At 38.8% G+C, this 26,298-nt stretch overlaps 1 protein-coding gene and 2 pseudogenes across 10 annotated transcripts in view; 1 reads left to right on the forward strand and 2 right to left on the reverse strand.

Annotated features, from left to right (window-relative positions):
* The window catches only part of SFI1 (SFI1 centrin binding protein), a 106,279-nt gene that overhangs the window by 66,647 nt on the left and 13,334 nt on the right, over positions 1-26,298 (reverse strand). For 6 of the 10 annotated variants that reach the window (XM_043559186.1, XM_043559185.1, XM_043559187.1 and 3 more), the window contains 3 exons: positions 14,681-14,854; positions 12,483-12,554; positions 3,660-3,770 (listed from right to left, as the gene is read on the reverse strand). In XM_043559186.1, coding sequence (XP_043415121.1) covers positions 3,660-3,770; positions 12,483-12,554; positions 14,681-14,854 — 357 coding nt within the window. The remainder of the gene's footprint in view (positions 1-3,659; positions 3,771-12,482; positions 12,555-14,680; positions 14,855-26,298) is intronic. The other 4 variants (XM_043559188.1, XM_043559193.1, XM_043559189.1 and 1 more) reach the window with 3 other exon arrangements.
* On the reverse strand, positions 13,819-14,609 carry LOC122470904 (annotated as a pseudogene).
* Positions 19,961-20,311, forward strand: LOC122470956 (annotated as a pseudogene).

Consider the following 26,298-nt stretch of genomic DNA (forward strand, 5'->3'; position numbering starts at 1 on the left):
AACCTAAATAAAGAAGATTATGAGAGTGAATACTATTTTAAGAAGATATGATGTATAAGGTACATTAATCTTTTATTAGAAAAGGTATAATAAAAAGGGTGCCTAGGTGGCTCAGTTGGTTGAGTGTCTGACTTCAGTTCAGGTCATGACCTCATGTTTTGTGAGTTTGGGCCCTGCATCTGGCTCTGTGCTGACAGCTTGGAGCCTGAAGCATGCTTCAGATTCTGTGTCTCCTTCTCTCTCTACCCCTTCCCCACTCATGCTCTGTCTCTCTCTCAAAACTAAATAAACATTAAAAAAAATAAATTAAAAAAGTATAAAAATGTGTATTTAATATAATTCCCATTTTTACATTTTCCTCTACTTATCCCTTGACTAACGTCAAGATTTAGAGTTTTTTTTCCTTCCCATTTCTATTTTTTTACTGTCTGCTATTGGGCATAGATTTTCTCCCATAATCAATAAAAATTAAATCAACTTATTAGTTTAAAAAACAGAATACTCTCAGAATTAGAAATTATACAGAAGTGTCAGTGAGAAAACACTATTGAAATCATGAACATTACCAACACATAATGGTAACTTACATTAAAAAGGTGTCTGTGTGTGTGTGTGTGTGTGTGTGTGTGTGCCCACATGCACATGTGCTTGGGTTTAATTTAGGAATTTGATCTTACTTACTCTAAAAATATGTTGAAGCAAAACAGAATATGATTCAAAACTTTTCTCCAAATCAATGTGATATATCACATTAACAGAATAAAAGAAAAGAATTATAGGATCATCTCAGTAGACACAGAAAAAGCATTTGACAAAATTCAACAACCACTCATTATAAAGACATTTAACAAATTAGGCATAGACCAAACATATCTCAATATAATAAAGGCCATACATGACAAGTCCACAGTTAACATCATACCCAACGGAGAAAGCCTGAGAGCTTTTCCCCTAAGATGAGGAACAAGACAAAAGTGTCCACTCTCACCACTCCTATTCAACATAGTACTGGAAGTCCTAGTCAGAGCAAGCAGTCAAGAAAAAGTAAAAGGCATCAGAATTGGAAAGGAAGCAGTAAAACTGCCTATTTGCAGTTTCTATGTATTTTATACATAGAAAATCCTAGAGACTCAGCCTCAAAACTATTATATTTAATAAATAAATTCATTAAACTTTGCAGAATACAAAATCAACACACATATCAGTAGCATTTCTGTACACTAACAGTGAATTATCTAAAAAAGAAATAAATCAATTCCACTTACAATACATCAAAAACAATAAAATACTTTGTAATAAATTTAAGCAAGGGAATGACAGATCTCTATTCTGAAAACTACAAAACATTGACAAAAGAAATCAAAAAAGACACAAAGAAATGGAAAGGTAGGGACACCTGGGTAACTCAGTCAGTTAAGTGTCTGACTCTTGATTTTGGCTCAGGTGAAAATCTCACAGTTCGTGAGACTGAACCCCATGTAGGGCTCTGCACTGACAATGCAGAGCCTACTTGGGACTCTCTCTCCCTCCTTCTCTCTCTACCTCTCCCCTTTGTGTGAATACACATGTGCACACTCTCTCTCTCAAAACAATAAACATTAAAAAAGAGAAATGTAAAGGTATCCATTCCATTTGTGGATTAAAAGAATTAATATTATTAAAATTATATTACATTATGTAATTTAATTAATTATGTAATTGTTAACTAATAAAATATTATTAAAATTATTAAAGTAATACTACCAAAAGCCATCTATAGATTCAATGTAAGCCTATCAAGATTCCAATGGCATTTTCTACAGAAGCAGAACAATCCTAAAATTTCTATGGAATCACAGAAGACTCCACATATCCAAAGCAATTCTGAGAAAGAAGAACAAAGCAGGAGGCATCACACTTCCTGATTTAAAGCTATGTTGTAAAGCTATAGTAATCAAAGCATATGGTACTGGCATGAAAACAAACAGACCAATGGAACAGAATCAAAAGCCCAGAAATAAACCCAAGTATATATGGTCAACTAATATTTGAAAAAGGAGCCAAGACTACTCAGTGGAGAAAAGACAATCTCTTCAATAAATGGTGTTGGGAAAACAGGATATTCACATGTAAAGGAATGATACCAGACACATATCTTAAAACCACTCACAAAAAATTAACTTGCAGTGGATTAAAGACTTAAATATAAGATCTGAAACCATGAAACTTCTAAAGGAAAATATAGGGAAAAAGCACCTTCACATCTTAGAAATGATTTTTTTGGTATGACACCTAAAGCACAAGCAATGAAATAAACATAAACAAGTAGGACTACATCAAACTAAAAAACTTCTATACGGCAAAAAAAAAACAAGAAAGTGAAAAAGATAACCTGTGGAATGGGAAAAAATACTTGCAAACCATAATTCTGATAAAGGGTTAATATCCAAAATATATACAGAACTTATACAACTTAATAACAAACCCCCCAAATAATCTAACTTAAAAATAGGCAAAGGGGTACCTGGTTGGCTCAGTTGGTAGAGCCTGCAACTCTTGATCTTGAAGTCATGAGTCAAAGGCCTACGCTGGGCATGGAGCCCATTTTTTAAAAAATAGGCAAAGATCCTGAATAGACATTTTTCCAAAGAAGGTCTATGTAAGGCCAACAGGTTCATGAAAAGATGCTCAACATCACTAGTCATCAGGGAAATGAAAAACCACAATGAGCTATCACCTCATACTTGTTAGAATGACCATTATCAAAAAGACAAAAGATAACAAATGCTGGTGTGAATGTGGAGACTGTAAATTGCTACAGCCACTATGGAAAACAATATGGAGGATCCTAAAAAAATTAAAAGTAGAACTACCATATGATCCAGCAATTTCACTTCTGGGAATATATCTAATGTAAACAAAAACACTAACTTGCAAAGATATTTTCACCCTCATGTTCATAGCAGTATTATTTACAATAGCTAAGATATGGAAACGACCTAATTGTCCATGATGGATGAATGGATAAAGTTGTGGTCTATATATACAATGGAATAAAAAACAAAGAAATTTTGCCATTTGTGACAACATGGATGAACCTTAAGGGCATTATATTGAATGATTAAGTCAGACAAAGACAAATACTGTATGATCTCACTTACCTGTGGAATCTAAAAACGAACCAAAAAAACTCATAGAAAAAGATCATATTTGTGGTTACCAGAGGTGGGGGTGGTAGAGTAGGGGGAGAAGGAATTGGAGGAAAGTAGTCAAAAGGTACAAACTTCCAATTATAAAATAGATAAGTCCTCAGGATGAAAGGTACAACATGATAACTATAGTTACCACTACTGTATGATATATGTAAAAGTTTAGAGAATAAATCCTAAGACTTTTCATTATAACTAAAAAAAGCTTGTTTCTTTTTTTTTCCATTTCTTTTTATTGTATCTTTATGAGACAATGGATGTTAACTACACTTATTGTGGTAATCATTTCACAATATATGTAAGTCAAACCTCTATGCTGTATACCTGAAACTCATACAGTTATATGTCAGTTATATCTCAATAAAACTGGGGGACAAAAAAACTTTCTCCTTTTGACCAGAAATATGCCAACAGATAACTATTTCATAACGTGAATCAGCAAAATTAAAGTAATATAACATGAAACCTGACCTATAGTGGCAGTCTGCTCGAACACAGAGTTTCCACTCTCGCTGGAAAACCCACCACTCTTCTTTCCATTCTTCAAAGACCTTCCGTAGTATTCTCTGCTCATAGTAACACCTTTGGCAATGAACAAAAATCAGAGAAAAATCCATGATGATGTGGGAGCTGGTATTTGTTCCCAAATTAGTTTCATATTGCTGTTACATTCTCATAGAAAAGCATGGCTCATTATTTGATAACACCAGAATAGAATAAAAACATATTTTCAGATCAAATATTTAGAAGTATTTAAACTAGGGAAAAAAAGTACTTAAACTAGGAAAAAAGCTAAAAATTTTATACTACAGATCTTACCAATTGAGGAGGTTAAAGTAAAATAAAAATCTGACTTTTCAAATACCATGAGTTGAAAATTATTCTTCATTTTTTTCTTCATCAGACTAAAAAAAATGTTTTTATTATTATTATTTTTTTAATATTTATTTATTTTGGGGAGAGCACAACCAGGGGAGGGGCAAAGAGAGCAGGACAGATGATCCAAAGCGGGCTCTGTCAGCAGCGAGCCCTATGTGGGGCTCAAACTCACAAACCACAGGATCATGACCTAAGCCAAAGTTAGATGCTCAACTGAGCCACCCAGGTGGCCCTAAAAAATATTTTTAAAGTAGTAACTACACTTCACATTTATGTATAGAGGAGATTAAAAGTTATAAAATAAGCAAATACTTAATGTTATTCCTAGTACTTAATAAGAACAGAGCATATTAGTTTCACTGAAATCTGTCCAGGAGAGTTATAAACACAGCAGAAGATACGTAGAGGCAATAAAGAGGGGACAAAGGTAATAAGAAAGAAAACAAGAGCAATGGCAGATTGTGTTGATGCTAACAGGCACTGTGGAGGTGACTGATAATTCAAGAACTCGGTGCCTGTCAGTCACTTTGAATTTCTTTTCATAGTTCTGCAGCTTATTAACATGTGCTTCCTCCTCACCACTCACAGTTTTTAAAAAACTAGCTAGCAAAAATATTCATAGGGAAATTCACTTCGCTCGTGTTCATAATAAAAGAGGATAAAAGTCAACAAATGTCCCTCAAAGGGATGGATAGGTTAAATTCAACTAACTTCACCTAGTCATTTTTTGTGAAGTGGAGCTGATACTTCACAGAAGATACTGAAATGAGATGTTCCAGAGAAGTGGTTAGGTGAAAAAATAAAGCTACCTCATAGTATGTATGACACCATTTTCTAAAGTTAATTTTTTTCATGTTTATTTATTTTTGAGAGACAGCACTAACAAATGGGGGAGGGGCAGAGAGAGAAGGAGACAGAGGATCAGGAGCAGGCTCTGCACTGACACCAGAGAGCCCAATGTGGGGCTTGAACTCATAAACCATGAGATCCTGACCCGAACCAAAATCGGACACTTAACCGACTGAGCCACTCAGGCACCTCTAAAGTTACATTTTTTTTGTATTTCCACTACTCCTATGTTAGAATGCATACAAATTTGTATATATTTACACATATATAATGTATGCACACACATACATATTTGTAGACATACATAAAAACATATACATCTATATGCATGTACTCTGCATACATAAAAATAATTATATTATACATATTAAAAGCCTGAAAACATCTCCACAATACCAAACTATTACCAGTGGTTTTCTCTCAGGAAGATTATAGAAGACTAGTGTTTACTATTACATGTGTCTATAGTTAAAAAAAATTTTTTTTAATGTTTGTTTATTTTGAGAGAGAGAAAGCATGACTGGGGGAAGGGCAGAGAAAGAATCCCAAGCTCACAGCACAGAGCCTGATGCAAGGCTTAGTCTCACAAACGGTGAGATTATCACCTGAGCTGAAATCAAGAGTCGATCGCTTAACTGAGCCACCCAGGTGCCCCTGAAGAATTTTTAAACAACAACTTTGATCACAATTTTTAAAAAATTTCATGGAAAAGAACCACTTCCATGTGCACATGTACTTCCTTCCATCATCTACTACTATCCATCAACCTCCTTCTCTTCCTAAACCCCACTAAAATAACAGCACATACATTTCAAAAGGTGTAAACTCACAAAGACAAAGAGAATAGGAGTAACAATGATAGATTAGAGATGTCAACAAATTTTTTTTTAATTTTTTTTTTTAATGTTTATTCATTTCTGAGACAGAGAGAGACAGAGCATGAATGGGGGAGGAGCAGAGAGAGAGGGAGACACAGAATCGGAAGCAGGCTCCAGGCTCTGAGCCATCAGCCCAGAGCCCGACGCAGGGCTCGAACCCACGAACCGTGAGATCGTGACCTGAGCTGACGTCGGACGCTCAACCGACTGAGCCACCCAGGCGCCCCAAGATGTCAACAAATTTTAAATGATAGCGCAGGCAACTGAATCAACAGAGAAAGCCAAGAGAGTACTAAGTACTAAGTATCTTGTCCTGTGGGAGTCAAGAAGCAACCAGCTGGTGGCACAGACCTCAGAGAGGCATGGGAACATGAGGCATCAGGAATGAGGGAGACCTGGGTGGAGATGAAAACACAGGATTGTTTGCAAGCCTGGGCATAAGCAGCAATTAGGCCCCTGCATCCTTTTATTCACCCAAGCAGAAACTTGGGTTTATCTCTGGAGAAGCTCAACAGAGGAACACTGGACTGCAGAATATCAGCAGAGATCTGGAGAGGGTCTTAAATGGAGAGTCCACATACTCAACAGTGAGATCCACATTCCAAGTTTATAATCACTACCACCCACCTCCAAGCCACTCCAGCCCAGAAAGAATTTGGAGGATTCCTCTCCTCTGGGGAACATGATCAACCACCTAACAGAAAAGGGTTCTGGACAGTGACAGCTGGAGGTTCCTCAGTGAAACTGTCCAGTCTCTACCTCAAAAGCCTAAAGTGAAGCCTTCAGTTTATAAGTCCTTATGCATACATAGAAAGGATTCCAAAATTAGCATTTTAGTGCCTAACTCTTAAATATGAATAGACAACGAAAGGATGTTTTGATATTTGAGGAAAGGCTCCAATATGAGACAATGACCAAAAGCACAGAGAAAAAAAGGGCTCAGAAGAAACAGACAATATAAGGAAAAATCTTAAAAACAAATAGCTACATTAACTTCAAAAGATTATGAACCTACATACAGGATGCGATTTCTTAAAAAAAAAGGAATATTCAGAGAACAAAAAAGAGATGTTGGGAATTTTAAATATGACAGCAGAAATTTTTTAAAAATCCATAGATAGATAAAAAAAAAGTCAATTGGCTTTATAGGCCACCATAAGGACTATGGCTTTTACTCTCGGCCAGAAGGGAAGCCATCTGAGCAGAGGAGGGACATGACTTGATTTACTCAGAATACCAGCTGTGAAAAGACTGACTGGGGCTAGGGCTGGAAATAGGAGACCAGTGAAGTTACTGCAGTCATTCAGGGGGAGATATGATGATGGCTTGGACCAGGGTGGTACTGGAAGTGCTGAAGAGAGGTGGAGTCTGGATATATCTTGAAAGTTATGTCAACACAATTTGGGCATTTGGCATTGTAAACTGGGGTATGAGAGAGAGATGTCAAAGGTGACTCCTGGGTTTCTGACCCAAGTCCCTGGAAATATGGGAGTTTCCATTAACGGAGAGGGAGAAGGCTCAGCAGAGAGGTTTGTGGGGATGCTCTAGATTTCAGGTTTGGACATAGTTAAGTTGTGACATCCGTTAGACACACAGTGGAATTGTAACATACATAGCATCTGGACAAGAGAGAGGTCTGGGCAGGGTGTATATATTTGGGAATCATCCTGAGAGTTGATGAGATTATCATGATTGTGAGGTACACAGAAGCAGCACAAAGATGTGGTACTGGGTATTTAGGTGAGGAGGAATCCACAAAAGAAAGATGGAGCAGTCAAAGAGGGAAAAGGGAAACCATGAGAGGATGGTAACCTGGAAGGTGCAAGAAGAAAGGGCTTCTCAGAGAAGGGAATGACAAACTGTCTCGCTTCCTGGTAGGCCAAGTAAGAGGAAGTTTCAGAATTTGCCACTAATTTTGGCAAATGCAATGACCTTAACAAATATAGTTTTGGTGGAGGAGTAGAATCTAAAGCCTAGTGGGATTTAAGATTTAAGGGTAGATTACAAGACATGTTGGACACACCGAGTCTGGCCAGGGGAGTTGATGTAAAGGGGAGCAAAGATACAGAGTGCTAGCTGCAGGAGGACCTACAGCCAAAGATATTTTATTTTTTTCAGGATAAGAGAAATAAAGGGTATTATATGCTGGTGCAAATGATCCAGTAGAGAGCAAAACATTGATAATGCAGAAAAGAGAAAAAAAAATTGCTAGGGTGATGGCCTTGAGTAGGCACAAAGGCAACCGAATGCAGAAGCCAAAAATTTTGCTGCAGATGAGAGCAAGGACAGGTCACTGGCCTAACAGTAGGGAAAGCAAGTTGCATGGTGATAGATGCTCGCGGTGAGTGGGTGGATGTGGTGGAGGGAGCTTGTGCAAGTCTCTTCTGTTGTTTCTATCAAGAAAACAGGAAGCAAGGCCATTAGCTAAGAATGAGAAAGAAATATTGATGAATTAAATATTGTAAATAAAAATAAATAAATACTATAGGGGCGCTGGGGTGGCTCAGTTGGTTAAGTGTCCAACTCGGTTTTGGCTCAGGTCATGATCTCACAGTTTGTGACTTCAAGCCCTGTGTTGGGCTCTGCACTGACACTGCAGTGCCTGCTTGAGATTCTCTCTCTCTCCCTCTCTCTCTGCTCCTCACCCACTTGTTGTCTCTCAAAATAAATAAATAAACTTAGAAAATAAATAAATACTATAAATAGACAAGAGCATTTTACCTACTTCCCAAGTTAGCCCAAAATTTTTATTTAGATCTCCTCTTCAGAAAAATAGCTAACTACCTCATATTTATGACTACCTTATAAATGGACATATACTGCATTATTTTCACCCTACTAATTCAATGATCATTTTGATTCAGTTTATTAATGATAAAACAATGCCAGTTTATAAAAGTTAAAAAAATTTCCAAGAATATAAAGGCATTATTCTGCATTTTCTGGTATGCAATAATTCTCTAATATTCCTAAAAGTGAGGAATAAATAACATGGAAAAAGACCAAAACAATAACAAAAAAAGCAAAGATCAGTATGTAAAATTTTCCCCCAAATAACAACCCACTTGATTTAAAGAGAGATTACAACTTGAAAAAAAAAAAAATCACAAATTTCTAAGTCAATGGAAACACAGTATCAGAATACTAACTCTGATAGATGCTTAGACAACAAATAGCATTCTCACTCTCTCTTTTTACAATTTGAGAAGGCCCAGAGCCATAACTTATCCTAGACCAAACAATTACCTAGGATCTGGGCTAGGACCAAAACTTGGGTCTCCCCAATTCCAGTCCAGTATTCTTTCCTCCATACCCTTACTATTCAAGAGCAAAGAAAGTAAAGAGTATAATAATGTGATAATTTCAAAGCAGTATGGCCAACATCTGTCACTGGCTAACCCAACATCCAGAGTCAAGCCTTTGCTTCCTTACAGGCATCCAACTGCAGAGGCTGGAAAGGTTTCTTTCCCAGCCTGCTTTGCAGCAAAAGGTAGCCAGCTTTTTTGCTGGCCAATGAGGCAGAAGCAGAATGCAGCTGAGGGCTTTCAGGAAAGTTTTGTTTTCCTGCATAAGAGACAGATCTAGCTGACACCACCCTTCCCTTACTCCTTCCTGTGTAAAATAGAACACTCATTTTGCAACTATGCAGTGTCATCTCTGAGAACAAAGGGGCAATATATTAAGAATGGTGAACTTGAAAGGTACTAAAAGCCTGAGTCTCTGATGGCATCACTGAACAGCTAAACCAACACCATCCTCCAGACTGCTTATGAGAAAAAGCAAATCCCAATTTGTTAAAGCTATTGCCAGAGTTTCTCTTATTTAGAATCAAATACATTTCTTTTTTTTAATGTTTATTTTTTTGAAAGAGAGGGAGAGACAGCGTGAGTAGAGGGAACGGCAGAGAGAGAGGGAGACACAGAATCTGAAGTAGGGTCCACGCTCTGAGCTGTCAGCACAGAGCCCAACTCCAGGATCAAATTCTCAACCTGCGAGATCATGACCTGAGCCGAAGTCTGATGTTTAACAGACTGAGCCACCCAGGTGCCCTAAATGCATTTCTATTTTTTTTTTCAACATTTATTTATTTTTGGGACAGAGAGAGACAGAGCATGAACGGGGGAGGGGCAGAGAGAGAGGGAGACACAGAATCAGAAACAGGCTCCAGGCTCTGAGCCATCAGCCCAGAGCCTGACGCGGGGCTCGAACTCTCGGACCGCGAGATCGTGACCTGGCTGAAGTCGGACGCTTAACCGACTGCGCCACCCAGGCGCCCCTAAATGCATTTCTAACTGATACAATCAGCATTTCCCAAGTATTTGGAATATAAATGAGTATTACTTGAAAAAAAAGGTTTCCAGTTAAATATGGGTCAAATATTAAGTAAAGTAAAATTAAGTAGGAAAAGAATTTGGTGAAGATAGTAGAGGGCGCAACATAGTTTTCCTGTCTCTGAATCCCTGTAAAACACACATGGCAACCACGTAGCAAAACTAAAAATTCATGTATCAGTTACAACAAAACCAGGTGACAAGGTATCGCCATAAATCCAAAATGCAAGCAGACAGGGACAAACCATCCACAGTCAAAAGACCTGCATAGTATTAATATTTCTACAGGAGGAAGAAAGAACAATGAAGGTGGCATCTAAGGAGCTGGAGAATGGGAAAACCTCCAAACACCAATAAGCAGTCACTGCAAAGTGCAGAGGCCCAATTTGAGACTAGCAGCTGAACCTGAGAGGAACTCTGTCCCCTCAGTTACCACGGCTCATGTAGAAAGAACCGAAACAGGTGGAGCAGTCCAGTGCCTATAGTCTCAGACCCAACATGCCAGGCTCCCTTTTAGGACAGAGCTTCATACTGAGAAAAAGCTGCGGGGAGTAGAATAGAAATTGAGAAGAAGGACAATCGAGAAGAGGAAAGAGAGGATCAGACCAAGTATTTTAGGAGAACAGAACCAGGATATCCTATAGAGCAAGACAGCATGATTTTTTTTAATACTACAAATGAGACAGCTCTGTGAAATCAGGAAAGTTAACTGACCTTGCCTCGCTCTAAAAGTTCAGAGAGATTAATTCCACATAAAAAGCAACTGGGTGGGGGGGGGGGCACCTGGGTGGCTCAGTCAGTTAAGCGGCCGACTTCGGCTCAGGTCATGATCTTGCGGTCTGTGAGTTCGAGCCCCACATCGGGCTCTGTGCTGACAGCTCAGAGCCTGGAGCCTGTTTCAGATTCTGTGTCTCCCTCTCTCTGACCCTCCCCCATTAATGCTCTGTCTCTCTCTGTCTCAAAAATAAATAAACGTTAAAAAAAAATTTTTTTTTAAATTTAAAAAGCAACAGGGGCCCCTGGGTGGCTCAGTCAGTTAAGCGTACAACTCTTGGTTTCAAGCCCTGCACCAGGCTCTGTGCTCATTGTGCTGAGCCTGCTTCTGATTCTCTGTCTCCCCTTTCTGGCCCTCTCCCACTCTCATGCGCTCTCTCTCTCTCTCTCTCTCTCTCTCTCACTCTCTTGGTCTCAAAAATAAACGTTAAAAAATAAGAAAAATAAAAAGAGCAACAAAGTATCTGAGGTCAAATCTCATGCAAGTGATTGTAAGAGAAAGGAAAAGGAGAATAACATGACTTTGGACAAAGAAAGTATGCCAGGAAGATGTGTACATAAAACAAAGCAAAAAACCAAAACCCTGTGACCTATTATGTCAGCATGAGCTAAGACTTTAAGAAAATGAATCCATACCTAGGCATATCATATTAAAACTTTGAAAAATAAGATAATGAATCTTCAAAACAGCAATAATTAGACTAACAACTTACAAATGGAAGCCATAAGACAATGAAATATCTTCAAAATGCTGGAGGAAAAACTGGCAACCTAGATTTCTCTATGGAGTGAAATATCCTTCAAAAATGAAAGTGAAATAAAAAAAGTGAAAAAAAAAAAGATTTCAGAGAACACCCACAGGCCAAATTTGCTTAAAGGAGTTTGAATCAAAAAATTTGGATGACGTTTCATATTAGTAAAGTGACAATGTCAGAAAAATGAAACGAAAGGTTGTAATAAGGGAAGAATAGAGAGGTTAAGAACCCACAACATTCCAGTTTAAAAAAAAAAAAAATGCTTACATCTCAACGGCTGCCAATTCTTCCTCTGGAATATACCATACACTGGCCCCTTCTCTCCAACCCCACTACCTCTTGCATGTGTCCCTGATGCTGGTGGCTCCCCCTAGCAATCCATTCTGGGTACTGCAGTTAAAGCAATTTTAAACAAAACCTGTAGCAGGGGGCAGTGGCCCATACAGAGGGAAGGTGCGGCACAGGGACATTCTCTTGACTAAAATTTCACTCCCCTTGCCAATGCAACTTTTCCCCCAGGTCCTGTCCTAGATCATGTCAATGTGGTCAGTCTCAACAGTGTCCTGAAGGAACTTGCTTATTTCTGGGCAAATACTCAGAATACCTTTTCACAGAGGGTCTTAGCTATCTTGGTTTATTTCTGATTGCTTCACACATGCATTCAAACTACTCTCTGCTAGGTCACCATTATATCAGATGCCTGCTGGACACTGGAGGGCAGCAGGAGAAGAATGTAACACATGCCATAACAAAGGTTACACATGAGCTTAATATAAAATAAAACCTAGAACAAACTCAGAGAAGTTTGGTGTTCTGAGCTAATACTACCTGGCTTTAGAGGGAAATACTCTTCCAAAAGTTACTCGAATCCACAAATATAAGAACTTTCTGGCCACGCATCTGAAAGAAGCAAAGAAAGGATATACACATTTTAAAACTCCATTTGACTTATGTTATCAACTTTCTGGAAAGCAGAAGGAAACTAAGGTCCCAGGGGGAGAGATGCTAGCATGAGTCAAAAGGTGAATCATAGTTGATCTTGTAGCAAATAGAGCATAGGATGGGACAGACTTATAAAACCAAGATCAAGCAGTTTTTTTAAGTAGTCTCTACCTCCACTGTGGGGCTCGAATTCACAACCCTGAGATCAAGAGTTGCATGCTCTACCTACTGAGCCAGCCAGGCACCCCAAGCAGATTATTTTCAAAAAATATTTTCGGGGCGCCTGGGTGGCCCAGTCGGTTAAGCGGCCGACTTTGGCTCCGGTCATGATCTCGCGGTCCGTGAGTTCGAGCCCCGCGTCGGGCTCTGTGCTGACAGCTCGGAGCCTGGAGCCTGTTTCAGATTCTGTGTCTCCCTCTCTCTCTCTCTGACCCTCCCCCGTTCATGCTCTGTCTCTCTCTGTCTCAAAAATAAATAAATGTTAAAAAAAAATTAAAAAAAAATATTTTCAATACAAAGTATTTTGTCAATGAAACTTCAGAGTTGAGGAAAAGGAAGTACATGATAATACTTTTATTCGTGTTTTTCTTATTGCCTAAAATACCTAGCAAATGCCCACTTACCTATCAAGGCTCATCTTCAATGCTTGCTCCTATGTGAAGCCTTCCTGGACCTTCCCCAAACCAAACATAGTGAATAGCTTTACACCCTCAAAACTCTGTTTCAACCCTTAGTATAATGTAAAGTTATGACACCAAATCACAGTAATGGGCTCACAGGGTACCTGTTGTTGCCTCTGGACTGTGAGCCCCCGAGAGCAGGGACCATGTCTTACAGCATCCCAAGTACCCAGCACAGTACCTGGTATACACAAAAAAAGTTGGCTTGTCTTGGCCAGTTAGTCTCCAGGTTTGGCTTGGAACACTCTTTTTCCTTCTGCCCTTTATCCAGCTTATTCTTACATTATCCTTTAGGACTTGACTTAAACCCCACTTCCTCTGGGAAGTTCCTGCTGGCTACACCAGTGGAACTGTTATAACCACGTGGCCCGCAGTGCCACATCCTCTTATGGCACTTATCATGCTTTGTTGTGACTTGTTTAACAGTCTGTCAAGCCCACATGATTTTAAGCTTTCATGAGGTCATGGACCAGGAATGTCTTATTCATTTTGTATGCTCAGCATCTAGCCCACCACCTGGCTAAATAGGTACCTGACATATCTTTTTGTAGTTTTATGGTTTTATTAACCCAAATATGATGTGCACATAAGCTGTCTATTCATTTTTTTCGCCGTGCAGCCTGGCATTGGGATTGGTGACTCTGAGGGCCAGCTGGGCTGCTCTTTCCACAACGGCTTTGCAGTTCTTGGAGAAGACACTGTGAGCAATTTCTGCACAGTAAGATTTACTGTACATCAGCAGCACTTCAAGCTCCTTGACACCGTGGACTAGGAACTTCTGGGAGCCACTGGGCAGCATGTGCTTTGTTTTCTTGTTGCTCTTGTAACCAATTCTGGGCATCAAGATCTGGCCCTTGAATCTCCTGCACACCCTATTGTCAATGACTCTAGGTTTCTGCCAGTTGCGCTTAATTTTGACATACTGGTCTAACTGGTGCCAGATGAACTTCTTGGTCCTCTTTTAAATGACCTTGGGCTTCACCAGAGGTCCGAGGGCAGCTATGATGCCAACCAGAAATGGCTGTCACAGACAGCGCCAAGGAAGAGAAGGCCTGATAAATTTTTGTTAAATGAATAAATGAATGCCTTTGGTAGACCTAATCAAGAGTAGTGGAAAACACTAATTTCTCTCAGACTATGTTTAGACTTTTTCTGGAGACTCCTTATAGCTTAACACATTGTGGGGCCCAACTAGAGAATGTGAATGAAAACACAGAATGACAGATTTTAAGTCTGCAGATTCCTAAATGTCCTTTTCTCCTGAACATTCTGCCATAAAGAGCAGGCATCAAAGTCCCCACCTAAATAACTGAGATACGAAAAGAAGAATCATTCCCTCATTTTAACCAAGAAGGGAGAACAATGGAAACATCATTGCAGGCAGATGACCACTCGCAAGCTCACCTGATGCGCAATTCTCGTAACTGGTTCCTTCGGGTCCAACCATGTGAGGCATGATACTGCACTGGATGACCAGCACTAGGTAGCTCTCTCTGGATCCCAGAGAAGGCAGATGACTTCTTGTTGGCCAGTATCTTTGAAGGATAAGGTTTCTTAACTGCACCATCCCTAAAAGACCTTAAATTTGAGGAGTAACGGGGAAAAGGGAGAATCAAATTATCTCTGTATGTGATGCAAATCTCTTTTAATGCACAAGTGAAATTAAATAGATAAGCTCAATGAGACAGACTGATAAATATGGACAATAAGTAGCCCAATCTCAGATAGAAATACCTGCCATTCACAATGGTGTGTCAAACATCCCCAAGGCTACCCTAGGTTCAGTGATGATTAGAAAGAAGGACTCAGAGGGGGAACCTGAGTGGCTCAGTCAGTTAAGCATCTGACTTCGGTCATGATCTCTCAGTTTGTGAATTCGAGCCCCGCATTGGGCTCTGTGCTGACAGCTCAGAGCCTGGAGCTTACTTTGGATTCTGTCTCCCTCTCTCTCTCTGGCTTCCCCCCATCACACTCTGTCTCTCTCCTTCAAAAATTAACAAACATTAAAAAAAAAAAGGACTCAGTACTTGCATATAGTTATACTCATAGCTATGATTTATTACAGCAAGAGGACACAAAGCAAAATCAGAAAAGAGAAAAGGGGAAGGGGGCAAAGGCTGCTAGAAATCAAATGCATGCTTCCAAGAGTCCTCTGCCAGGGTAGTCACATAGGATACCCTTAATTCCCCCAGCATCAAATTGTGTGAACATGTGTGAAGTATTGTCTATAAGGGAAGTTTTTTAGAGACTCAATGCCCGAAGTTTTTACTGGGTGCTGGTCCTACAGGCACCCTCTACCAATCACATACCAAAATTCTAGACTCCTAGAAGGAGAGCAGGTATTCAGCATATACCACATTGTTTGCACAAACAGTTCAGGCACAGTTAACTATCCTTATCAGTTGGGGATTGGTGAGAATCCTCTTCAAATCTAAGTTTCTAGACATGTCAGGGGCCAACCTTGTAAGCAGGACATTCTTTTCTTTTTTTTAAATGTTTATATTGTTTGGAAAGAGAAAGAGCACAGAGAGAGGGAGACAGTGGACCTGAAGTGGGCTCCACACTGACAGCAGGGAGCCTGATGTGAGACTTGAACTCCTGAAGCACAAGATCATAACCTGAAGAGAAGTCAGACCCTCAACTGACTGAGTCACCCAGGCTCCCCTCTTTTATCTTACGTTTTTTTTTTAATATAGGATTTGAACTCACAACCCTGAGATCATGACCCGAGCTGAGATCAAGAGTCAGATGCTTAACTGACTGAGCCACCCAGGTACCCCTGCAAGCAGGACTTTCTAAGAATAGTAGTCTCCAGCCTGCAATGTTAATTCTTTTTTGCATAGATAGAAAGCAAAAATAGAGAAGATCAAAAAGAAAAGTTAGTTCTTTAAAAACACTAATAAAATTGACAAATAGTCAATTAAACTGGTCAAGAAGAGAGAGAAAAAGCCAAATAAATCAATATTAGGGGGAAAAAGGAAACATCATTACAGATCCTAAGAATATACTTGTAAACAACTTGATACAAATAATAAGAAGATGCAGGTAAAATGGATAGACAGCTACAAAAAAAAAGTTATCAAAACCACACAAGAAGTATAAAATATGAACAGTCCAATAACCACTAGCAACAATAAACAGTAATAAAAACCTTCCCACAAAGAAAACTCTAGGCCTAGATGATTTGTTGTCAAAATTTAAGGAAAAATTCACGCCAATCTCACATAAACTACTCTGAGAACTCTTTTTTAAAAAAGGAACACTACCCACCCAAAATCTATATAAAATTAGGTGGTTTTAGGAGACTAGCCATAACCTTAACACAAAACCTAACAAGGACATTTGAAGAAAGAAAAATTTATATCAATCTCATTAATGAATATATACATAAAAATCTAAACAAAATAGCAGCCAACTTAAGTCAGCAACATAGAAAAAGGATAATATAATATGAGGGAGATTAATTCCAGAAACAGAGAAGGTTAATTAATATTAGAAAATTCAACCATGAAGGGGAGCCTGGCTGGCTCAGTGGGTGGAGAGTGCAACTCTTGCTCTCAGGGTTGTGAGGTCAAGCCCCACACTGGGTGTAGAGACTGCTTAAAAATAAAACCTTAAAAAAAAGAAAAGAAAAGAAAAATCAACCATTAAGATAATCATATAGGGGACAATCATATAGGGTGGCTCAGTTGGTTAAGCATCCATCTCTTGGTTTCAGCTCAGGTCATGATCTCATGGCTCATGGTTCATGGTTCATGAGTTTGAGCCCTGTGTCAGTCTCTTTGGTGACAGCACATAGCCTGTTTGGGATCTCCCTCTCTCTCTGCCCCTCCACTGCTTGCACACATACTCTCCCTCTCAAAATAAATATTAAATAAACATTAAATAAAGATTTAAAAAAGAAAAGACAGGGGCGCCTGGGTGGCGCAGTCGGTTAAGCGTCCGACTTCAGCCAGGTCACGATCTCGCGGTCTGTGAGTTCGAGCCCCGCGTCGGGCTCTGGGCTGATGGCTCAGAGCCTGGAGCCTGTTTCCGATTCTGTGTCTCCCTCTCTCTCTGCCCCTCCCCCGTTCATGCTCTGTCTCTCTCTGTCCCAAAAATAAATAAAAACGTTGAAAAAAAAATTAAAAAAAAAAGAAAAAAGAAAAGACAATCATATAGTCATTTCAATAGATGCAGGGGGCGCCTGGGTGGCAGTCGGTTAAGCGTCCGACTTCAGCCAGGTCACGATCTCACGGTCCGGGAGTTCGAGCCCCGCGTCAGGCTCTGGGCTGATGGCTCAGAGCCTGGAGCCTGTTTCCGATTCTGTGTCTCCCTCTCTCTCTGCCCCTCCCCCATTCATGCTGTCTCTCTCTGTCCCAAAAATAAATAAAAAACGTTGAAAAAAAAATTTTTTTTAAATGTTTAAAAAAAAAAATAGATGCAGAAAACAGAGTTGACTAAAAAATTTTCAATATCCATTCATGACAAAAATCTTACACTAGCCTTAATCTACTGAGGGCTATCTAAGAAAAACTTATGCAGATACCATACTTAAGGTGAAACACTGACAGCTTTCCCTTGGAGATTATGAATATGACAAGTAAGACCAATACCATTTCTGTACAACATTGTACTGGAGGTCCTGGCTGGCAGACTAAGGCACAAAAGAGAAACTATAGTCATAAAGATTAAAGAGGGGGCAATAAAGTGTCATTTTGCATATGACATGATTATGCATGTAGAAAACCCCAAAAAACCTACAGGTATATTACTAAAATTTATAAGAATCTATCAAGACTATTTGATACAAAGTCAATATCAAAAAAATGTATATACAGTCGATTCTTGTTACTTGCAGTATTCTGTCAAGTCACCTCAAACGCTCCGTGACATGGGTCAGAAGAATCAATATTGTTAAAATATCTTTACTACCCAAAGCCATCTACAGATTCAATGCAATCCTTATGAAAATTCCTGTGGCATTTTTCACAGAAATAGAACAAATAATCCTAAAATGTGTATGGAACCAAGAAAGACCTTGTAGTCAAAGCAATCCTGAGAAAAAAGAACAAAGCTGGAGAACCCCTGGTCCCTGATTTCAAACTATATTACAAACCTATAGTTATCAAAACAGTATGGCATTGGCATAAAAACAGACATACAGAACAATGAAACAGAATAGAGAGCCCAGAAATAAACTCATGCATATATAGTCAATTAATTTATGACAAAGGAACCAAGAATACATACAGTGGAGGAAAGTTTCTTTAATAAATGATGTTGGGAAAACTGGACAGCTACATGCAAAAGAATAAAGCTGGACCACTATCTTACACCATACACAAAAATTTACTCAAAATGAATTAAAGACGTGAACATAAGACATGGAACTATAAAACTCCTAGAAGAAAACATAAATGGTAAGCTCCTTGACACTGGTCTCAGTACTGATTTTTTTGGATTTGACACCAAAAGCAAAAGCAACAAAAGCAAAAATCAACACATGGGACTAAATCAAACTAAAAACCTTCTTCACAGCAACTGAAATAATCAAAATGCAAAAACAATCTACTGAATGAAAAAAAATATTTGCAAATCATATGTCTGATAAGGGGTTAATACCCAAAGTATATAAAGAACTCCTACAACTCAACAGCAAAAAATAAAAATAAAAAAACAAAACAATCCAATTTACAAATGGGCAGATGTGGGGAAACAGGTTCAAGAATTCCTTATACTTACATAAATGAGTTAAAAAAGCTTAAGGCTGAAAGTCGCCACCACAGGGTGAAAGTGCCCAAGGTTAGTTAGCAAGATATTATAATGGGATCACAAGTAACTCGTTATAGTAAACTACTTTCCATCTGGCACCAATATACTATTGTGCTCTGATCACAAATGCCACTTGCCGCCCAGGCCCTTGCTTTTTACACACACAAGTTAATGATTACTACCTGACTATTTTCTTCACGTCACCACATGTGTAAGATCATGAGAGCTCAATAAATACAGAGACAAAATCCCATTTGGGGCTCTTGTCTCCTCCCAGACATTAGCCTTTCTCTTATTCAATTCTGCATCCACTCTCTTGCTGGACAAGAGAGAACTCCAGACTCATAGTTTGCAACAGGCAGAGAATCTCAACAGACATGTGTCCAAAGAAGACATACAAATGGTGGACAGGTACATGAAAAGATGCTCAACATACCTAATCATCAGGGTAATGCACACCAAAACCACAATGAGTGGTGCCTGGGTGGCTCAGTATGTTAAGTGATTGACTCTTAGTTTCATCTCAGCTCATGAACTGAGACTGAGTTCTCAGTGAAGTGAAGTGAAACTGAGACCCATATTGGGCTCTGCGCTGAGTGCAGAGCCTTCTTAGGACTCTCCCTCTCTTTTGCCCTTCCCTTGTACTCGTGCACACTTTCTCTCTCTCTCTCTAAATAAACTTTTTAAAAACCCACAATGAGATACCACCTCACACTTGTGAGAACAGCTGTATTCAAAAAGAAATGATAACCGTTGGTGAGGATGTGGAGAAAACAACACCCTTGTACACTATTGGTGGAAATGCAAACTCCAGGAGCCACTGTGGAACACAATATGGAAGTTCCTCAAAAAATTTAAGATAGACTGCTCCTGACTCATCGCTGTTTGTCTTATTGAGGAACAAGTCGTTCAGGACGCCATGATACAGCCATGGCTTCTAAAGACACCAGGAAGACACCCATGGAACAAGAGGTGGTAATTCTCCAAATTAGAATTACTATAACCAGCCACAATGTAAAATCTTTGGAGAAGGTATGTGCTGACTTGATCAGAGGCACAAAAGAAAAGTGAAAGGACCAGTTTGGATGCCTACCAAGACTCTCAGAATCATTACAAGAGAAACTCCTTGTGGTGACGGTTCTAAGACTTGAGATCGTTTTCATATGAGGATCCATAAGCGACTCATTGATTTGCACAATCCTTCTGAGATTTTTAAACAGATTACTTCCATCAGTATTGAGCCAGGAATTGAGGTTGACATCACCATTACAGATGCTTAAATCAACCTTTTTAATAAATTGATTATAAGGTAAAAGAAAAATTAAAAATAGACCTGCCATATGATCTAGCAATTCCACTTCTGAGGATTTATCTGAAGTAACTCTAAAAGATATACACACGGGGCGCCTGGGTGGCTCAGTTGGTTAAGCGTCCGACTTCGGCTCAGGTCATGATCTCGCGGTCCATGAGTTCGAGCCCCGCGTCAGGCTCTGTGCTGACTGCTCAGAGCCTGGAGCCTGTTTCAGATCCTGTGTCTCCCTCTCTCTCTGACCCTCCCCTGTTCATGCTCTGTGTCTCTCTGTCTCAAAAATAAATAAACGTTAAAAAAATTTAAAAGATATACACAACTCCATGTTCACTATAGCATATACATATGTATATATATATAGCATATATTATAAAGGAATAAGATGGAAATAACTTGTGTCCACTGGCAGGTAAATGACCAAAGAAACTGTGGTAATAATATATACAATAGGATATTCTTCAGTCATAAAAAAGAATGGAATCCTGCCGTTTGCAATATCAGTGGCCTTGAGGGCATTGTGCTAAGTGAAACAAGTCACACAGAGAAAGACAAATGCCATATGATTTTGCTTATATGTGGAATCTTAAAACAAAACAAAAAACAAAATAACAAGCTCACAGATACACAGAACAGATTGGTGGTTGCCAGAGGTGGGGTGGGTGGTCAAAACAGGTGCCGGGAGTCAAAAGCTACAAACTGCTAGTTATAAAATAAATAAGTCATGGGGATACAGTACAGCATGGTGACTATGGTTAATAACACTAGACTGCATATTTGAAAGTTGCTAATAGAGTAAATCTTAAAAGTTCTCATCACAAAAAAATTCTGTAATTACGTATGATGAAAGATGTTAACTAGACACTGTAGTGAGCATTTTGCAATATATACAAACACAGAAATCATTGTGCTGTATACCTGAAACTAACATAATGTTGTACATCAATTATACCTCAATAAAAACAAAGGAAAAGAAAGGGCAAAGCATTCCTTGTACCATCTCAGTAGAGAATGTGCCTGTTGAGCAAGTCAAATTTTATAAGGCTCTACACATGTCTCAGAATAACTCTGAGAGTGCTGAGAAAACACCAAGAGATTTAGGGGAAAAGAAATTTTGGAGATTATGTGAATTCAGAAATTCAGAATCTGTGTATTTCTATAAACTAACAAAAATAAAACTATTTAGATTTATATACTGTTTTCAAACCATAAACACCAAGCACAGGAGTAAATCTAACGAAAGTTGTAAACATTTGGGGCACCTGGCTGGTTCAGTCGGTAGAGCACGTGACTCTTGATCTTGGGGTTATGATTTTAAGCCCCATGTTGGGTGTAGTGATTACTGGGGGGGGGGGGAGTAAGGTTATAAACATTCTTACAGGGAAAATTTTAGGACTCACCAAAATACAATTATTTTTCCCAATCTGATCTATATCTTCAAAGTAATCCCAATTAAAACCCCAACAGTTTTTGTTTTGTGTGAAGGGGAAAAGACTTGAAAGTTGATTCTGAAGCTTATATATAATTGCAAAGATCAAGAATAGCTTACAGACAGTCTTTTAAAAATACTAGGTTAGGAGGGCTCCTGGGTGACTCAGTCGGTTAAACATCTGACTTCGGCTCAGGTCATGACCTCATGGTTTATGAGTTCAAGCCCCACATGGGGTTCTCTGCTGTCAGCGCAGAGTCCACTTCAGATCCTCTGTCTCCCTCTCTCTCTCTCTTCCCCTCCCCCACTCATGCATGCACCCTCTCTCAAAAATAAATAAACATACCACAAACCAGCAGAAGACAGGATATAATAAAGATAATGCTATCTTTATCTTTATGCAAAAATCAATGCTATCGAAACCAAAAAAGTAAAAACAAACAAAAAAACAACAATAGAACAGATCAATGAGACCAGAAACTGGTCCTTTAAGAGAATTAACAAAATTGATAAACCACTAGGCAGTCTGATCAAAAAGAAAAAGAAAAGGACCCAAATAAATAAAATCAAGAATGAAAGACGAGAGATCACAACGAACACAGCAGAAATAAAAACAATAATAAGAGAATATTATGAGCAATTATATGCCAATAAAATGGGCAATCTGGAAGAAATGGACAACTTCCTAGAAACATACACAACACCAAAACTAAAACAGGGAGAAACAGAAAATTTGAACAGACCCATAATCAGTAAGGAAATCAAATTAGTAATCAAAAATCTCCCAAAAAAGAAGAGACCAGGGCCAGATGACTTTCCAGGGGAATTCTACCAAACATCTAAGGAAGAATTAACACCTATTCTCTTGAAGCTGTCCCAAAAAATAGAAATGGAAGGAAAAAACTTCCAAACTCATTCTACGAAGCCAGCATTACCTTGATTCCAAAACCAGACAGAGACCCCACAAAAAGGAGAACTATAGACCAATTTCCCTGATGAACATGGAGGCAAAAACCCTCAACAAGATATTAGCCAACTGGCTCCAATATCACATTAAAAAAATTATTCACCACAACCAAATGGGATTTATACCTGGGATACAAATCCCAGGGTTGGTTCAATATCCACAAAACAATGTGATTCATCATATCAATAAAAGAAAGGACAAGAACCATATGATCCTCTAAACAGATGCAGAGAAAGCATTTGACAAAATACGGCATCCTTTCTTGATAAAAACCCTCAAGAAAGTAGGGATAAAAGGATCATACCTCGAGATCATAAAAGCCATATATGAACAACCCAACGCTAATATCATTCTCAATGGAGAAAAACTGAGAACTTTCCCCGTAAGGTCAGGAACAAGACAGGGATGTCCACTCTCGCCACTGTTATTCAACATAGTATTGGAAGTCTTAGCCTGTGCAATCAGACAACACAAAGAAATAAAAGGCATCCAAATTGGCTAGGAGGAAGTCAAACTTTCACTCTTCGCAGATGACATGATACTCTGTACGGAAAACCCTAAAAATTCCACCAAAAGACTGCCAGAACTGATTCATGAATTCAGCAAAGTGACAGGATATAAAATCAATGCACAGAAATCAGTTGCATTCCTATATACCAACGATGAAGCAACAGAAAGAGAAATCAAGGAATCGATCCCATTTACAATTGCACCAAAAACTATAAAATACTTAGGAATAAATCTAACCAAAGAGGTGAAAAATCTATATGCTGAAAACTATAGAAAGCTTATGAAAGAAATTGAAGAAGACACAAAAAAATGGAAAAAGATTCCATCCTCATGGATTGGAATAACAAATATTGTTAAAATGTCAATACTACCCAAAGCAATCTACATATTCAATGCAATCCCTATCAAAATAACACCAGCATTCTTCACAGAGCTATAACAAACAATCCTAAAATTTGTATGGAACCAGAAAAGACCCCAAATAGCCAAAGCAATCTTGAAAAAGAAAACCAAAGCAGGAAGTAACCACAATCCCAGACTTCAAACTATACTACAAAGCTGTAATCATCAAGACACTATGGTACTGGCACAAGAACAGACACTCAGATCAATGGAACAGAATAGAGAACCCAGAAATGGACCCACAAACGTGTAGCCAACTAATCTTTGACAAAGCATGAAAAAATATCCAATGGAATAAAGACAGTCTCTTCAGCAAGTGGTGCTGGGAAAACTGGACAGCGACATGCAGAAGAATGAACCTGGACCACTTTCTTACACCATCACAAAAACAAACTCAAAATGGATGAAAGACCTAAATGTAAGACAGGAAGCCATCAAAATCCTTGAGGGGAAAGTAGGCAAAAACCTCTTTGATCTTCGCCGCAGCAACTTCTTACTCAACATGTCTCCAGAGGCAAGGGAAACAAAAGCAAAAATGAACTACTGGGACCTTATCAAAATAAAAAGCTTCTGCCTAGTGAAGGAAACCATCAGCAAAAATAAAAGGCAACCGTCAGAATGGGAGAAGATATTTGCAAATGACATATCAGATAAAGGGTTAATATCCAAAGTCTATAAAGAACTTATCAAACTCAACATCCAAAAAATAAATAATCCAGTGAAGAAATGGGCAAAAGGCATGAACAGACATTTCTCCATAGAAGACATCCATATGGCCAACTGACACATGAAAAAATGCTCAACTTCACTCATCATCAGGAAAATACAAATCAAAACCACAATGAGATATGACCTTACACCTGTCAGAATGGCTAACATTAACAACTCAGGCAACAACAGATGTTGGTGAAGATGCAGAGAAAGAGGATCTCTTTTGCATTGTTGGTGGCAATGCAAGCTGGTACAGCCACTGTGGAAAACAGTATGGAGGTTCCTCAAAAAACTAAAAATAGAACTACCTTATGACCCAGCAATTGCACTACTAGGTATTTATCCAAGGGATACAGGGGTGCTGTTTCGAAGGGACACATGCACCCCCATGTTTATAGCAGCACTACAGACAATAGCCAAAGTATGGAAAGAGCCCAAATGTCCACTGATGGATGAATGGATAAAGAAGATGTGGTATATATATATATATACAATGGATTATTACTCAGCAATCAAAACGAATGAAATCTTGCCATCTGCAACTACGTGGATGGAACTGGAGGGTATTATACTAAGGGAAATTAGAGAAAGACAAATATCATATGACTTCACTCATATGAGAACTTTAAGAGACACAACAAATGAACATAAGGGAAGGGAAACAAAAATAATATAAAAACAGGGAGGGGGACAAAACATAAGAGACTCATAAATATGGAGAACAAACAGAGGGTTAAAGGAGGAGGTGTGGGAGGGCGGATGGGCTAAATGGGTAAGGGGCACCAAGGAATCTACTTCTGAAATCATTGTTGCACTATATGCTAACTAATTTGGATGTAAATTAAAAATAAATAAAGTTAAAACTTAAAAATAAACAAACGAACAAACATTTAAAAAAACTGAAAAATACAAAAAGGCTCAGGGTGCCTGGTAGCTGTTGGTTAAGCATCCAACTCAGGTCATGATCTCATGGTTTGTAAATCCGAGCCCCATGTCAGGCTCTGTGCTGACAGTGTGGAGCCTGCTTTGGATTCTCTCTCTCCTTCTCTCTCTACCCCTCCCCTGCTTGCTCTCTCTCAAAAATAAATAAATAAACTTAAAAAAAAAAAAAAAGGCTCTGGTCCTGGTCTCATGGTCTCACAATCAATGAGACTGACTCCCACATCAGGCTCCACACCCAGTGTGGAGAGCTTAGGATTCTCTCTCTTCCTCTGTCCCTCCTTTGCTCAGGCATGCTCTCTCTCAGGAAAAAAAAAAGAAAATTAAAAAAATTACTAGGTGAGACCTTACTTAAATTTAAATCTCAGGCTTTACTGTCAAGCTATATAATCAGGACACAGTGATTTTGTAGCAGGGACAAATCAACCACAGGCACAAAGTAGAAGCCCAGAAACAGACCTTAGCTTAAATGGACCCTTGATGAATGATAAAGGTGAGCATACAGAGAAGTCCTTCCAGTAAACTGTGCTGGCACAACTGGATATCCACATGGGAAAAAAAAAAAAAAAAGAAACTCACATGACACACAAAAGTCACTTTCAAATGGTCTAGAGAAAGAAGTATGAATGGCAAAATAATAAAGCAGTGAAGGCAATACAGAGTATCTTCATGACCTCAGGAAATGAAAAGATCCCTTAAAACATGACAGAAAAGATATATAAAAAAGACTGATCATTTTTACTAAGTTAAAGTTTAAAACACTGTAATTCATCAAAAGATACCAGAGTGAAAAAAGTGAGCCACAAAGAGGGAGAAGATACAGATGCCTCAAAATAGGTCCTAAACAGCAACAGGAATTAGGAAATATAAATATAAAGCACAGTGAGCTATGACTACACCCCCACCACAAAGCACAGTGTTGGTGAGATGTGGGGTAACAAATCCAAACATGGTCAGTGAGAGCACAAACTAGTACAACCAATTTACAAAGCCATTACCTCACA

Source organism: Prionailurus bengalensis, chromosome D3 (genome assembly GCF_016509475.1).
Source record: "Prionailurus bengalensis isolate Pbe53 chromosome D3, Fcat_Pben_1.1_paternal_pri, whole genome shotgun sequence".
Taxonomy (NCBI): Eukaryota; Metazoa; Chordata; class Mammalia; order Carnivora; family Felidae; genus Prionailurus; species Prionailurus bengalensis.